We start from the raw sequence: 17,453 nt of genomic DNA, 5'->3' as shown, positions 1-17,453 counted from the left end.
TATTAACATTTGTTGACACAGCGAAAGATTCTTTCCTCCTTTTAAATTTTGTTCAAGAGTATGCCTCTTTTAGTTGTAAATAGCACTTTCAGGACCTAATTCAGTACTAATGAATTTTTTCAGCTGTGCGGAAGAGTAGTTGAAGTTTGGTTGAAGGATTAATCAGCCCGAGGTGAATTTGCCGAAAAAAATGCAGAGTTATCAATTTAATCTTTTCACACATATTATTATGATAAAAGCTGAACAAGAGTCCAGGATACGCATTTCTCAGGCCGGATAAATTTGAAAACGAAGCTTTATTTCTGCGGTTAGGCCTACAGTGCACACTAATCCGTCACGAAAATGGAGCTTTCCGAAAACGCTCTTCAAGCCAGGAATTTGAAAACGCCGGCTTTTCGTTTTCGTGTGGACGGAAAACATTTTGAAAACGGAGCTTTTCGAAAACGATGGCCTCACGATAATCATGTGATTTCCCTGACTGACTTTTCTTCAAATGCAAATCCAAAATGGAAAATGACCGTTAATTGTTGCGTTTTTAATTGGGGCCAGTCATATCCCTTTGTGTCGTTGCGTTTTCAATGTGTTCTCCTTAGTCAAGAATGACTCTCCATCATATATTCTGTTATCAAGGCGAATCTAGGTGGTTTAGTCCAAGCGCACTTATAGCACTTAGAAATCTGCTTTTTAAACTTTGTTTTACAAAACAACCTTCCTTTATGGGTGAAGAAGTGAATACGACTATTAATTTCACAGGCAAAACGAAATTAACGGACATGACTTAATGAACCAATAATATTTACAAACCTTTTAGCCCGGGCGTATGGTGTATTCAATTTTTAATATAGATCGAACTTTCACAAATGGAAAAAGCCACAGATATGCACAACTGCAAATAGCTTCATTTCACTGATAAACAACGGGTTTATAATTAAGCAGTCTTATTAGCAGATTTTGTGCTTCATCCATTTTGTGTCAGAACAAAACTAAACTTTTAAGTCTTTTAACATTGTCAAAACGTGTTGAGTAGAGAAAGTATTCAAACTGAAATAATTAACTGTATTGTTTTTATTCAGTATAACTAATTTTAAATAAACGAAACGTCAGTAAAATAAAATAAGACCACAAATTGGCGACTTTCTTGAACTTAAAATCAGTGTCCGTTTTCCTGGATGTAGGGGAATTTCGCCGAAACGTCGATAAATATATTTGTGGTCATGTTTCTTTTCATATTTTTGACATCAATTTAACTGAACAGGTCCATTAATTTAGTTTGTTCTTTTTTTCCTGTTCAGAACCAGTTTTTATTGAAGTTATATAGCCCAGGGCGAAAATTTTTTCCCGAGAGTCACTTCCATCAAAGTTTTCTATGAAGTTTTCCTCAATTCGTTCAGGAAGTAAAGAAGTGAAGTTTTGCGGGGAAAATATATTTTATTTAACAAATAAGGAAGCCTAAGCCGTGTATTACACTGTGATAAAACACGACGGGCATTTGAGAATACGAGGGAAATCTAGAAAACACGAGCCGCAGGCGAGTGCTCTCTACATTTCTCGAGTGTTCTCAAATGTCCGGAGTGTTTTACGAACAAGTTCTCGAAAGTGATTAATCTTGATGACAAGGCACCGTTTCCACATACTAAGTTTGTTGGGTAAAATTAAAGTTTCAAAAAATAAATTTGTTATAGAATATTACTTACGTTTTTTAAAAAAAAAATGTTATGCGCTAAATTGCCAAATGATTTCAAACTATCAAAGCACACTCACAATTATTTTACAATGTGTTGATTTTAAGGATTGTCTTGCCAAGGAGTCGAGCGTAATGGCTTTTGTCAAAAAGCTTTTTTACCTAACAGCTGTGCTTGGAGTATCGCAACTGTTTTGTAACGTGGAGGCACAGCAATGTAGCAGACAAAGTCAAAAAGAAGCTTCCCAGTTTGGCATGATGTTACAGAGACACATCTTCAAATGGATGACGGATCCTTCGTATGTTTGTCTTAAGGAGTGTCGCCTTGACTTACGGTGCCAAAGTTTCAACTACGTTATTTCCAAAGAGATGTGTGAATTGAACAATCGCACCAAGGAAGCGAGACCTGAAGATTTTGTTCCAGACCCTGACAGATATTACTTTAGACGAGACTTTGGTAGAGGTAACTAATCATAGTTTTATCAAGTTCCTTTCTTACCCGGTTTAGTGAATTTCTCGTTTCTCAATTTAAGAAAAGAGGCACGTCATGCATACGTTGTTAATACGAATTGCAAAATTATCATGATAAAAAAAATATATATGCAATAACGATTGAAATTGCCGGACACTTCGGATGAATGTTGGAAATTCTCTACATCTTGACGAGCCTTTACATCACCTTGGGAAATCGTCGGAATTCGTCGGGTCATCTTCGGAAATTTTGTAGGTCTTCGGTTAAACTTTGGAATCTTTGTAGGTTGTCAAAAAATCTCTGGGAATCCTTCGAATAAACCGATTAAAATGCATTAATTGTTCTACTCTCTACGCTTTAAACGTATATGAAATGATGTCGATATATAGATAACATCCTCAGTATGATTCAAGAATCACACGGGAACTGTAACACACCTGGTTAATATCACGGATTATTATACGGTTGTACATGTGTTTCACAAGGACTGGGAACTACCGAATTCACGAATTTGATCGGCTAAAATCGATATTGACCGCGGTCTAGATTTTCCCATTTAGACCGGCACCTAAATCGGTTACATTTTACGGTGAAAAAGCTGTAAACTAAAATACAAAAATGTTGACTATTTCCTTAAAAAAATATTAGTGTAAGTGCCAAAACGCCTGATGAGAAAAAAAATATTAAAGAGGATGAGCAAACTTTGGCCGATTTAAGTTCAGCTCATCGCGGTTCGCAAGGAAAATGCCAGCTAGTACAAACCAGTTACATTAAAAGAATCAAATTTTTATTTTGTGCCATATAATAAACATCTTATTAACCGAGCTTAGTCGGTCTGTATGGGAGAATCTTGATCTCGGTCGTGCATACAGACCGAACGCAGTGAGGTCTGTACTCACGACCTTGGTCAAGATTCTCCCATACAGACCGACTAAGCTCGGTTGAACAAAAATGTATGAATTCCTTGATCGAGCCAAATTTTGCTCGTTAAAGACTAAGAATGGTCAATTGGACCGATTTATGGCGAAAAAGAAAGCTTTGGAGAAAATTTGTGCTTTTCTTTAATAAGAGCTAATGAATAATATTCGCTTTCCAGTCCCCCTCGGTTCCATTCCTGGACTGCCTGCTGAATCGTGCCATGAAATCAAGGCGAGTGAAGGAGGACAAGCCGTCAGTGGAACATACTGGTTTTATTCTATTGTACCAGACAACGTTGCACTTGCATACTGTGACATGAAAACCGAAGGTAACTTTACCCATTTTCTTTTTTTGTCGCTGTTTTGAGGTGTCCAGTTGCCCACAGCTTTTGCAGCAAAATGAGGAAAAAAGTTACGAAACATTATACATGGTTTTTACACGTAACAATAAAAAAATGTATTTTTGATTATGACAAGGTCTTTTTCTAACCCTGAGCTCTTATACAGATATCTAGATTTTTTTGCAGTATTTAACAAGAGGAAATCGTCTATTTGTAGCGCTAGAGTCAAGGAAATTCAAGGTCGGGGTTCTTTTAGACTTAAAATAGTAATTACCATTTACAACAACCTCTCTGGGAAACTTTGGGCAAAATACATTAATTTGATTCCAAGGTGGGCTACTTTCAAATTTCAATATTTAGACTTCAGACCTCTTATTATGCACATTCACTACTGGTAAAGACTACAAAATTAACTTCAAATTGAAGGAAACCCGAAAGTAACAGTTTTCTAAGATAGAGATATTAAATAAACCATAAAGAAACAAGGATGGTCTAGAATGGAGAAGACTGACACGGTTTACGAAAGAAGAACTTCAAAAAAATAGGCTAAACTTTTCAATATGAGCAAACCGTGAAGTAGGTCCTTTAACTAGGAACATTTGTAGTCTTTACCCTTAAAATGGTAGCTTGACTTGATAATATGGACCTCTATGAGACTCCAAAATCAGAGGTGTTGTTAATGAATTCTATCCATTTCAAAACCTTAAAAAAGATGAGTGTATTTTGCTATCCTTCCCTCAGACCTGGACGAATGCAATTCCTCAATTCCTGTTTGTCACGAGAGTGCCACGTGTCAGAATACCATTGGTTCTTATCGCTGCTTATGTAACAGGACTGGGTTTATTTATCAGGATGGAAAAGGTTGCGTTGGTAAGTATAACATGACTTGGTCAGCCTAGTGCTGCTTGAACTCGACCTTTTCAAATAAAGTAGGTGTGTAGGTATGAATTCTTGTCCACGGTTTTGGCAAACTCTAAACAGCAGTCTCAGAATCTCATATCTTGTGTTATAGTTTTTTACTTCGCTCGAATTTAAAGGAGCTCAGTTACGTTATTTTGAGTCATTTTGGCCACGTACAAAATTGAATCTAAATTGAAGGAAACCTGGAAATATAAATTTACTAAGATAGAAAAACACAATAGAGATAATAATCAACCATAAAGGAGCAAGGATGGTTAAGGATGGAGGAGATTGACACGGATTACAAACGACGAACTTGAAAAATTTAGGCTAAACTTTTCAAGATGCGCAAACCGTGACGTAGGCCACTTAAGTGCTAGCTGACAATCCCTCGATTACCACTCGTTTATTGATCTTTACACCTGTTGTACAAAGCAAACTAACTACAGGCTGCGTCAGAGGTTTCGCACTAAGGCAAGGCTATAGCAAAGTGCTATAGCAAAGTTGAACAGGAAAACGAATTTAATCATTTCGATAAGAAAATGAGTGCTTGAAAAGAGCGGAAATAAAGTTATTAACAGTCGTTATATCTGATAATCTTCGACAAACTTCGGAAGACAATCGTAAAGATTCGTTTTATCCCTTCGGATCATCGTGGAAAATCTTCGTCCACAAGTCACCTTTGGCGCTTCTTTTCCTTTGCTTTACAGATGTTGATGAATGTGCCGACGGGTCACATGATTGTGACGTCAATGCCGACTGTAACAATACTGCGGGATCCTACATATGCTCGTGCAAACCAACATATTTCGGAAACGGAAAATACTGTACAAGCTTCCGTGAGTTTTTAGTCTGTCATATTTGCAATGATATTATAAATTAATAAACGAACCCTTCTGTCCTAGCTTTATAATCTTGGGATAACTTTTGTTCGCTACGTGCACCGTGTGGGGGTGAGCAAAACATCAAGATATATTTTTGTCTCATACAAAAACTAGGCTTTTGTGGGTGGGCCATGTTCGCGGGGGCCTCATGGTTAGTGCGCTCGACTCCGGATCGACCGGTCTTGGTTCAAGTCCTAGCCGAGGACATTGTGTTGTGTTCTTGGGCAAGACACTTTACTCTCACGGTGTCTCACTCCATCCAGGTGTATAAATGAGTACCGGCGAACTTAATGCTGGGGGTAACCCTGCGATGGGCCAGCATTCCATCCAGGGGGGAGTAGAAATACTACTAGTTGCTTCATGCCACAAAAACCGGGATAAGCTCTGGCCTGATGGGCCAATTGGCCCGTATTCCCACTTAACCTTTTCACCATAATTTGCTAATTTATTTAAGATGGCTCCTGCTTTTTCTTTTGACTCAAAGCCTCACTTTGCTATTCTCTCTTACCCAGGCGGCCTCGGTTCATCCGTTATTCTTGCTGGTCTCGATCGCAAAAATTACACCGAGAAGCTGATTTCCTTTTTGGACCCAGTCCTCCTGAGCTCACAGCGTAGTGGGTTTGTGCGGTGCTGGCATGCCAAGACTGACGGCTCGGCTGCATCGATATTCCACGACAACTGTGATGGAAAGGGACCCACCTTGACCATCATTAAGTCCGGCAACTACACATTTGGTGCATATACCGACGTGTCCTGGCATAGCAGTAAGTAGCAATTAGACAGTTGTTTTCTTTTTTTAAATTTGGTGGGGGTGTGCGACCCGCTTCACAAAACCCTTACCCTATTTATGACCAAAGTCTGCGATTTTCCCTACCCTATTTACGACATGACCAAAAGTCCGATACCTCATTTAAGACCAGACCCTTGAATCAATACCTTGTTTCAGACCTGCCTTATAATTAGTTCCCTAGTTCAGACCAAGGTTAAAGGCACTGTTTATATGCATTTAGTGGAAGGATAGCTTTTTCTATAAGACATACCCGATCTAAGACTAGAGTTCAAAAACCATACCCTATTTGGGACCTAAATGGCCAAAATCTATACTCTATTTACGACAAAAACTGCTAAAAAACCATACCCTGTGGAGCCGCACATACCTGTATAGCCCATATAAGGAAGTGACCCCCCTCCCCGTCCGGGCAATACAATTTCCTTTCATCAGTGTCTGTTTACAGCCGAGGTATTCAGAATGTTTCAAACGTTTCTCTTCATTTCAGCTCCTTGCGACTACTCTACAGCCAGTAAAGCTTTCATCTTCTCGCTTTACAACAGCAAAGGATATAATCCTGTCAAGCTGACCCAGTATCGAAATCAGGAAAAAGCAATGTATGGTTGTTCCAATTACGGACCCATTTTTGGTCATTTTAAAGTTAGTTATGGCCATGACATCTTCATATCGGACAACGCTTTGAGCAACCAACATTCTTATACCCGATGTGGCTCTACGTACTCCGTTCCCCCCGGATATTTAACTGGTTACTGTGGATTTTTCACTGGAGGCCGATATTTCACTCCTACTGACATTGAAGTGTTCTACGAAATAGGTAATAAATATTCGCAAATAAAGCGGCTTCACACGGCACGAAAAATCGCCTTTACCGCGCGTCAAATGTGTTGTTAAAGGTTTTGTAAAGGTCGCCTTTGCACGCTTTTGACGATCTGTGACGCGAATCAAAGATCATCTGTGAATAAACCTTTACCACCAAATCAAAGGCGTGAAAGGCCGTTTTTACTCACCTTTGAACGCCTGTGTTTTTAGGGTTAAAGGTGATCCTTTGATACGCCTTTGCGCACTGTCAAAGGCGGGTCAAAAGTGTAATCAAATTTGTCTGCGATTCGAGTCAAAGGTTTGCTAAAGACGTGGTCGAAGATGCCTGTGACGCAGGCCAAAGGTTTGTCAAAGGTAATCTGCGCGTTCCGCGCTCGCGCGTCTCGCCCGAACTTCTCGCTCGCGCTCCTCTTTCGCGCTGCGCGACCGTTGATCACGTTTCGCGCGATCCACATCTTATACGCTTTTTTGTGCTTACTACACTAGCTTTGTAGCTACGCATACGAAAGATGCAATTAGATCCGTACTCTTGATTTATGTCTGACAAGTTTTGAAGAATATATCAGCTTTAATAAGGTTATTTTGTACCAAACTATTGACAAATGTTAACGGAAAAGCGGCCCGGAAAGATCATTGCGCCTAATTTTAAGAAAATAAATATGTTCAACTTCATCTCAGTTTCAATTTTTTCCCCGTTTTTATCAAGAGTAAATACCTTCAAGTACCTTACATAAATGTTTTGTGCTTCAGGTTTCAAAAAGCCACGTTACAGGCTTGGTTTCAAACTACACGTAATGAGACTGATCATAAGGAAAACATTGTTCTGTCTATCGTGAAAACAACAGTCAACAAATCTTCCATGGTACAAAGTGCATTTATCTAACATTGAAGTACTATGGCTAAATTCTCAGTTCCTTAAATTTACTAGACCAGACTAGACAATAGGGAAGACAACCGCAAAATTTCGGGAAAGATATAGCAAACTTCGCACAAAAGTCAACTAGTGTATAAGCGTCCTTTCCAGATGGCACGTACAGTCCGTTGCATGGAACTCCTTATGTTTTGGCAGTTCTCCTTTTCTGCTTCTTGCACTTGCTCATTCTTGCATTATAAGTGGAATGGAATACAGTGTTTTCCACTTCTTTCTCATCAAAGTGGTTAAACTGCCTTGTTGGGGGTCAATGCCAACTAAATCCCCATTATTTTTAGGGAAGACACACTTTGACAAAGTCTAAGGCGTTGACGAAATTAATCAATGCATCTTCACTGGATAAGTCCATCCTGTCGACCACTGCTTGTCCGCATTTGTCTAAACAGAAGCAAACAGACAAAAACGTTGGAAATGAATATTAAGGGTGAATCTTGGCATTCTATTCCTTAAAGTTTGCCTATAGTTTTTGCTAATATCACATTAATAAAACGTGACCAATCAGATCATTACTCCTCCTTCGAATAGTTTGTGCTTCTGTCAATAGTAGCCTTTTTTCTGTATTTCTCTCCACTCTACTCAGAGATTTGGTCACACAGGTATGTCATTAAGAGCCAGTTTAACAAGCTAATTTCACCAGCTGAACAAGGGTTATCCCCAGCTAGAATTTCATAAGAGAACAAAGACTTGGGGTCATTTTAAAAGTGTACAGCTTGGCAAAAATAAACAAAAAGCCTAGAGCCAGTTTACCAGTCCATCTGTCTGCCTGTCTCTTAAAGATATCTTACAGACCTCTTACAACAAAGATCTTTTATGGTTGCAGAATAGCAATCTAAAAATCAACAAATCTGACATAAACTGTGACAAGAAATGAGGAATACACACACCTTTGGGAATATTGCTGTTCCTGTGTAATTTCCACAGATCTCTTCATGTTCAGTGGTGTAATCTTTTTCCTTATTTTCCTTGTAGATCATATGTGAAAAGGAGCATATAAACATATCAAAATAATTGCACATTTGATTAGTAAACAGTTAGCAGCTACTTGTACACTTTTTTCCACTGAAAAAAATTCCTGAAATTAAATGATTTAACATGAGACATGCCTGCATGGAATTGCATGGCTCATTCATTGAAACAAAAATCCAGTCCAAGATGATGAATACAGCCACTATGATTCCCAGTGCAGCCGCATCTCATAGAAGGAAATGGCTATTATCCAGTCAAATTTGCCAACAAAATTTTAAATTGAGTAAAAGCAAATAAATGTCTTTGTCAATTTTCTTTTACTAAGTTATTATCAAATCCTCTACGCCTTAAATTTTCTACTGATCCCATCAATAGTTATGAATTAATCATATTATTAATTTTGCTTGGAAAAATTTGGTTTGGAAACCTGATGGCCAAACCAAAACAGTCGATATTGCAGACAACCACTCAAAATTTAGATTCAAAACTCAACTTTTACCAGTCAAAAACCAACATTTCCTGAGACTGGTTTGCAACATTCTGCAACTTTGATTCATTTACCAAAAAGATTCCCACCCCTTGCATGTTTTCAATAACATTTTAATAACTTAATTTTCATCCAGGTGAGCCAGTTGATGTATTTGTCCCTTAAGAAAGACAACATTTCCTTACTTGCCCTTAAGTGAACCAAAAAAAAACAACTTTTTTTTTTCACAGAGTGAGACTGTAATGAAAATGATCAATTAAAATAACATTAATAAGCTATAGCCAGGTTTTCAAAATCTATTTATATCCTTTCTTTACTGGAAAAAGATATTAAAAGTTGTGGCTGAAGAAATTATAAGATGGTCTATGCTACAACATATAGAAATAACAAATGAATATTTCAGCCTTTTACTTACCAAAATGTTCTGATGTTTGCACACTTTGGAGCATTACATGATTTAACTGCATCTGAGTTGACTATGAGCTACAGAGTTGTATATTGTATCCTCTCCCAGAATTTATTCTGTTAATTTCTTCAGTTCTTCTAGAGTGGCTAGCTGAAGGATAAAAACAACATTCATAAGCAAATTTCCACTAGTCACATATTTATTGGCATTTAATTGTCTACTGCTCAAAAGACCAAGACATGAAACTCTAAAACTACTGGTATTGTCCAGAGAGGTCGCATAATAATATTATTATGGGGTCAGCTTTTTAATTTGCAACTAATGGCAAGTTTGATTTTTTATCAAACATTGTAACAATTTCACCTACTAACAGATAAGCTGGATTATGTGTACTAAAGGCATCCCTGGTCGAGTGTCAATTGATACCCTTGATCGATCCTCTAAATCGATTCTCTATCAACACCCGATCGATACTCAATCAACACTCCATTGACACCTCGGTTGACACTCAATCTACACTTCTATTACTCAGTTTTGCAAATGTCACAGGGTAGGTGCATTTGATCACCTGGTATGACACCATTCTTAGCCCAGGAGACAGTTCAAAATGTCAAATGCCTGGCAGGTTTGGGGTGGGGCGGGGGGATGGTTGGGCAGGAGATAGTGGAGTTCCAAATGACTGATCCATAAGCCTGATACAACAAATATCAAAACATATTTTTACTACAATTGCTACTGATCTCGCTATCTCAGTGGTCAAAATTTGTTGTGGACTCACTCAGCTGCGCTTCGTGAGTCCACAACATTTTGACCACTGTGATGGTGCGTATCATTGTCGATAAGAGTACAGACCACACTAAACCACATGCAATTTGTTAAATTCAACCCAGTGAAGTCATTTATCAACATTAATGAACAAACATCATCATAATTTCAACTGTGGCAACAAACAGAGCTTTTTTTCAATAGAATGGTAACTAGAGACAAAAGCAGAAACTTATCCATAGATTAAATTTTCAGAGTCAACAACTCTTTTAATGGTATAATGAATATGATAATTAAGTCAGGTCGTGATGGATTGTCATGCATGGCTGACTGAGTTTTTCCTTCAATGCAAATTTCCTTTATATTTACATGAGCTTTCTTTCAAAGGAATTGTTTAAGCTCAGAAATTACCAGAGGCATTGTGCACAACCATTTATATATATAAATACGTAAATAGAGTTAAGTTTAAGCTTAATTATTAAGTTACGTTTATTTCAAGCACTGATCATGCTAAAATCTATGCTATGACAGACACTTCAATTTAATGCACAAGACTTGACTGAGTGAGAAAAAAAAATTATCTTTGTCAACGTTTGTAAATAAGTATATGTGAATTGAAAATAAAGTTTGGTCTTTCTTAACGAAGAGCTTTGCCGATCAGCTGTGATTCAGTCAAGTGCAATTAACCTTCGACCAAATTGTTTTCACTGCCGAGGATCTGCCTTGCCATAAATATACGCAATTCACAGCTCTTTATGTAGCCATTGCTGCGTTTAATTTACTTTTTAAACTCCGTTATTCTCTGAGCATTGAAAACAAATGAACGAAATTCAGAGACTTACCTTTTCCTGGTCCAAAACACAACGAAAATTTCACCAAAGCCGCCATAATGAAGCCAAATGAAGAAAAATGTCTGCTTTCCTCACAGCCGACTTCGTTGACCTTTATTCCGATTGGCCAGAAAAATGCGGGAAGCCGCTGGCAGCTGTGTTTTCCCGCTGTTTTCGAGTTGTTTCCTTGTGCCACCTCCAGGTCAAGTGAAAACTCTTTTATTAAAAAAATACACATTGACAAAAAAGCAAGCTTTCATTTTATCGTTAAAACAGCAAAAAACACGAAAACGCAGGTTATTAGGGCGTTAAAAGCGGAGTCGCAAGATATGGCCATATTTGACCTCGCCTTTGACATGACATGACGTAGGATCAAAGTTGTACAAAGCCATGCCGCCTTTGAACGCCTTTGACATAAGAGATCAAAGGTATGCAAAGCCGTGGTGTCTTTGAACGCCTTTAACGCGCGTCAAAACTGTAGTCAAAGTTGTTGACATGTTTGACCTCGCCTTTGGCAGGGATCAAATGTATGGCAAATCCATAAGATATTTGATTCCCCCTTTTACGTGGGTCAAAGGTGGAGTCAAAGTTAACATCATATTTGCCCTCTTCTTTGTCATAGATCAAATGTATCGGCAAAGCCATGACATTTTTGACACACATTTGACGCGCGTCAAAGTTTGGATCAAAGCTATGATCATATTTGACTTCGACCTTGATCAGGATCAAATTTAGAGTAAATCCAAGTTTTCGTGCCGTGTCAACCAAAGTAATCACTACAATAAGCGACTGGCTGACGATGCTCGCACCACGCTGTCGTCCAATCAGAAGTAATCTAAGATCAGAACCAATCGCAACTCGCTCGTACACAGCTCTCGCACACCTTTTCCCGCTCTTCTGCTTCTGCTTCTGCGCGCTCAGCTACATGTATTTGGTTCTGGTTTGATTGGTTCACTTGATAATTCCTCGTGTAACCTGTTTTTCAGCATAAACGCTACAATTTCTTTCAGATGCCTGCCTCTGTCAGTACAATCAATTGCAGTATACTTCATAGTTGTGGGAGGCGCGGTGGCCTCATGGTTAGTGCGTTCCTCTCCGGATTGAGCGGTTCGGGTTCGAGCCCTGGCCGGGGACGTTGTGTTGTATTCTTGGGCAAGACACTTTACTCCCACAGTGCCCCTCTCCACCCAGGCGTACAAATGGGTACCGGCGAACTTAAAGCTGGGGATAACCCTGCTATGGACTAGCATCCAATCCAGGGAGGAGTAGAAATACTCCTAGTCGTTTCATACTACAGAAACTGGGATTAGCTCCGGCCTGATGGGCCACTTGGCTCGTATGCAGACTTAACCTTATCTTATAGAGTGAAGCCGTAGATTTTCGACTATGTTGCAAAGATTTTTGACTTGTTTGGTGAGACTTTCAAAACTTTCAGATATTATCCCAAGGTCTTTATCATTTCGGAACATGAGCATGTCTGCCGTAGTTTGGAAAAGACGTGAGAATGTTTCCAGGAAAGATGCAAAGTGTTTTTTATCATATCGTAAACACATCTTATTTGAAACTCATTTTGCCGAATCAGTATGTCAAATTTCATTAAAAGACATTAAACGACCAGTTACTAAAAAATTCCGGAAATTTCGGTCAGAATGTAAATGGTAAGACAATTTTGGCTCAACCGAACGGGAAATTTCATAATTCTCAACAGAAATTTCCGACTGGAAAATGTGCTTATTACCATTGGCAATCTTTCACCGCCATCTTGGAATATAATCAAGTTGAACTTGTCCTGGTCTCTTTTGGTAAATTGGTTTTTCTTGAGTAAATGGTAAATCGTCAATCGGAACGGAACTTACCAGCGGGCATTTTTGGTAAACAGCTAAGAACTACGAATTCATTTGCCTTTATCTCACTTCAAAATACCACAAATTTTGTTTTATTCTACAGGGGGCCTTGGTGCATCGGACATTCTTGGAAGCCTCGATTTCGGCAAATACTTGGGAAAGCTTATTTCTTATTTAGATCCAGTCGTCCCGGATGCATTCCGCAGTGAGTTTGTGCGGTGCTGGCATGCAAAGACTGACGGCTCGGCTGCATCCACATTCCACAACAACTGTGACGGAAAGGGACCCACTGTGACGATCATTAAGTCCGGCAGCTACATATTTGGTGGATATACTGATCTTTCTTGGCAAAGTGAGTAATTTTGAGAAAGTTTTCAGTCTGAACTGTCTTCGTTTCTTAGGCCTTCTGGACAAATGTGAAACCTTGTCATTGTTATCAGTTTTCTTCCTCAGCCAGAACATGTCGATGTCATTCATGCAACGACAAGTTATCGCTTAACACTAATATAATCTTATAACTCTTTCAAGCATCATGCGAAACACCTTTGAAATCCTCTCGACTTGCGCCTTTGTTGCGCTATGACTGCATTTTTCTGGTCTACCTAACTTATTACATGAAATTTTCGCGACACGTTTATTTCGCGAGTTTGAGGTGCGCACATTTCGCGACACTTAAATTTTGCGATTTTGCAAGAATTTTGTACTTTGAATCACTTTAACTTCGCGTTTTTGAGTAACACACAATTTATTTCCTTGGCAATTTTACTTCAACATGTCCTTGAATTTAAAAAACCGACTTTATCAAAGGTACAATCACGTCAAAATTAACAAAAACGCAACGGCGATCCTATATCTCAAAAGTAAGTCACTTCATTTTCGCGACACTCATTGTTCGCGTCACTTTAATCTCGCGATATTTTTAAATCGCGAAATTCGCGAAATTAACGTGTCCCGAAAATTTCATGTAATAAGGTATTTTTGTTATATAAAAATATATCCATTAACACGATTTCTTTTACTGTGCTATTTGTTTCAGTTGATCGTTAGTCCTTCGTGCGTGAGCGAGTACGGGGGAACTCCCATTTGAGAAGGTCGGGGATGTTCGTCGAAAAATTGAATTTTACAACCTCTAAAGGAGACCACTTTGGGCGTTGCTCGAGCTTTTATTGGATGCCTGAAAGATACCACTTAAAACGGAATAGGTTCGATTACCAGCCGCTGATCAGGCAAGGAGCCCGCGCTAGTAGACCTGACTCGAGAGATCGGCGCAAATCGACCCTAAAAACTATTGTTGTTGTTATTGTTTCTTCGAGTTTACACTAAAAAATACTTTGGCAGCTAAAAATAGTGGCGTTTCGTCGTAAACGACGTAAGTGAGACCAGAATCCTTCAGCAAAACAACGAGGGTCCCCGACCTTTTCATTTGGGAGTTCCCCTGGGGATGCGGGTAGAACACCGCGAAAAAAATGGCCCGTGGGATTTCGCGCGGCCTTTTTTTCCTCGAGGTTTATTCACGGTCACGCTCGACGGACTAAGCGAAAGAGAGACTACACGTAGTCTAGTTGATTGTCACAATGTTTAGACGCTTATTTTCATCTTAGATTCTGGCGGTTATACTTCAGCTAGTAAAGCTTTCATCTTCTCGCTCTACAATGTCAAAGGATATAATCCTGTGAAGTTGACTCAGTATCAAAATCAGCAGTATGCAATGTACACTGAGCCCAATTACGGCCCCAGCTTCGGTTACGGGCCTGATATCTACATATCGGACAACGCTACGGCACACCAAAATTCTTCTACCCAGTGTGGCGGAACCTACTCGTTCCCCTCCGGATATTCAAATGCTGGCTGTGAATTTTTCACTGGAACCAGTCATTTCACGCCAACTGACATTGAAGTGTTTTACGAAATAGGTAATAAATTCGTGTTTCTTTGTTGGGTTGATGTAATACTTGCGACAGTTATTGGTTTTAGATAGGAGTTTGACATTTGCATTCAGTCTTGTGAAGCTACATGTGGCTATTACAACGGATGAACAGAAGACCTCAAAATCTGACTGTTTTGCTACTGCGAAACGGCTGTATTAGAAGGATTGTGCCCAGCTGAGTTTGGTGTATTTTATTTAGTTTTGTCAAATACTCGCTATAAAACTAAATGTTAGCGAAGACATTACTTCTATGGATCTAAATAACAAAGCCATAGCTTTATTACAAACAAATGCTTCTCCCAGGCGTTATAATTAAAGATGACAATGCAAGCAGACGATACAGACTTTGAAAACTGTTCAGCCTATAACATGTTTCAAAAACTCATTTCGCCATCCGTTTAAATCTTCTTCAATTTCTGTCCATCCGTGCCTTGTTTTGTATAAGTTGTGTTACTGAAATATTCCCTCACTGTTTTCAGTGGTTAGGTTTTATATTTCCCCCAATTCAGCGGTCATTTTCGTTTGCCTAAATTTGGCTAAAATCAATGTCACAGCTAACCTCTTGTTCCTCGTACCCAGGCGGCCTCGGTGCATCTGTTATTCTTGGCGATCTCGATCACAGCAAATACTTAGGGAAGCTGATAACTTACTTAGACCCAGCTCTCCTGAGTGCATCCCGTAGTTACTTTGAGCGATGTTGGCATGCTAAGACAGACGGCTGGGATGCGTCAACATTCCACAGCAACTGTGATGGAAAGGGACCCACTGTGACCATTATTAAAGTTGGCCAATACATATTTGGTGGATATACCGATACGTCTTGGCTAAGTACGTATATACTTATCATTATCATTCGATGTATTTGCTTCCTTTTCATTGGCCGAGAGCCCACCAAGTGACCTTCAAATAACTGCCTGCAAATAATGGTCTACTCATGCGTAATACCGTGTAAATGCAAATAATAGTTCTACTCATGTGTAATTGTAACCACACTCTAAAGTGGGAAACGGCAGGTCGCTTTCCTGAGCGATCAGACGGAGAGTGATTTAAAAATGAAAACAAACTTGGTGAGCGAATAAAAAAGCAATTATTGATCTCCGATATCGCAAAATATCGTGATTCGTGTCTCGAAGATCAATTACTGATCTGCTCGCCACTGACAAATCACCATATTTTGCTCAATCTCGTCCAATAATTTTTCATTATTTTCTCTGGGCCTTATGAATAAGTATTCTTGCTTCTGTTGGTGTTGCTGTGGAGAAACATTATGCTTTTAATTTGATCGATATTAGTTCGTTCCCTTGTGGTTGTTGTTGTGTTAAATGAACGTTGTTTTCGCATGGTTTGTCGATTTACCCCTGTAGTCAGTAAGGACCTCAGGATAAAGTTTTCACATAACGTCTTTGCCAGCCACTTCAGTGGTCAAACACTTTTTCCTTGTTGTTGCAGTTGTTTCTCTGTTCTGAAGCATTTTTATTTTATTACCTTCTTTTCGTTTTTATTTCTAAATGCCACAATCCGCTTTTCTTCATCAGTTTCAGGTTCTTGCAGTTACTCCTCAGCCAGTAAAGCTTTCCTGTTTTCGCTTTACAACAAAGATGGATATAATCCTGTCAAGCTGACTCAGTATCAAAAAAAGACCGAAGCAATCTACAGGTGTTCCTCTTATGGACCCACTTTTGGTTATGGTGCAGGACATGTACATGATATCTACATATCAAACAACCCTACCATCAACCAACCCACCAATTCTTATACCAGGTGTGGCTCTACATATTCTGTACCCCACGGATATTTAGCTGGCGACTGTGGGTTTTTCACTGGAGCTTTATATTTTACTCCTTCTGATATTGAAGTGTTCTACGAAATAGGTAATTGAAAATATGACATCATTCTTTAGTCAATATCACCGAGTAACCCATTCAACCATAACTGCTGTAAATATTTCTGAATTATTTTCGGTGTTTCAGCCTTGTTTCTTATCACAGGCAAGGTGAATTGTCTAATATAAATATAGATGTGGCCTGCCTAGATGAGCCCAGGCTACTTGCGGGTTCGCGCTGTTGCTATTGTCAAGCTTTTTTTTTAACTCAATGTGTATATATTTCTGTAAAATTGTAAATATGCGAGTCATAATAAATAATAAAGTTGTTGTTGAATTTTCAATCGGAGTCCGTTAAAATGACAAAACAACGTTTGCGATTGTTTCATGGAGAAATAATTTTCATGAGAAGTGATGGAAATCATTCGTTGTGAAACAACTTGAAACAATGACTGCTTTTAATAAATCCAGAAACGGAACAAAGAGCAGTTTCAGACATTACGAGCATCCCAGACCCTTCCACATGAGAGTCCGCCTTGGACCTCAACGACTGTGACGTTCGATTGGCTTGGCGTAGGCTGAAACGTGCTTTGAATCATTTTTTTTTTTATGACCATTACTTTCCTTGGTAAAATGGATGAAAAATTTACATCATGTAGTGGTTTGGGGTG

General features: G+C 39.0%; 2 protein-coding genes and 2 long non-coding RNA genes across 5 annotated transcripts in view; 2 read left to right on the top strand and 2 right to left on the bottom strand.

The window, feature by feature from the left end:
- The window catches only part of LOC149113216 (uncharacterized), a 41,823-nt gene that overhangs the window by 18,661 nt on the left and 5,709 nt on the right, over positions 1-17,453 (bottom strand). The window lies entirely within an intron of this gene.
- Positions 1-17,453, top strand: part of LOC149113217 (uncharacterized) — a 42,074-nt gene that overhangs the window by 19,900 nt on the left and 4,721 nt on the right. The window lies entirely within an intron of this gene.
- LOC110063436 (uncharacterized) lies at positions 1,796-17,180 on the top strand. The gene is made up of 10 exons (XM_089288090.1): positions 1,796-2,144; positions 3,250-3,399; positions 4,153-4,281; positions 5,022-5,150; positions 5,708-5,959; positions 6,473-6,799; positions 13,137-13,385; positions 14,635-14,946; positions 15,540-15,788; positions 16,496-17,180. The coding sequence occupies exons 1-10, from the start codon at positions 1,817-1,819 to the stop codon at positions 16,837-16,839; spliced, it is 2,469 nt and encodes an 822-aa protein (XP_089144216.1). The 5' UTR covers positions 1,796-1,816; the 3' UTR covers positions 16,840-17,180.
- LOC149113218 (uncharacterized) lies at positions 7,353-9,648 on the bottom strand. 2 transcript variants are annotated; one of them, XR_016206711.1, is made up of 3 exons: positions 9,604-9,648; positions 8,620-8,697; positions 7,353-8,113 (listed from the first exon to the last, which is right to left on the bottom strand). It is a non-coding gene; the product is annotated as an uncharacterized LOC149113218 (long non-coding RNA). The 2 variants fall into 2 exon arrangements; XR_016206710.1 differs by lacking the exon at positions 9,604-9,648 and having other exon boundaries at positions 8,620-8,764.

Source organism: Orbicella faveolata, unplaced genomic scaffold (assembly GCF_042242905.1).
Source record: "Orbicella faveolata isolate gen_17 unplaced genomic scaffold, um_ofav_v1 contig_15, whole genome shotgun sequence".
NCBI classification, from domain to species: domain Eukaryota; kingdom Metazoa; phylum Cnidaria; class Anthozoa; order Scleractinia; family Merulinidae; genus Orbicella; species Orbicella faveolata.
This window is presented reverse-complemented; position numbering and strand designations above follow the sequence as displayed.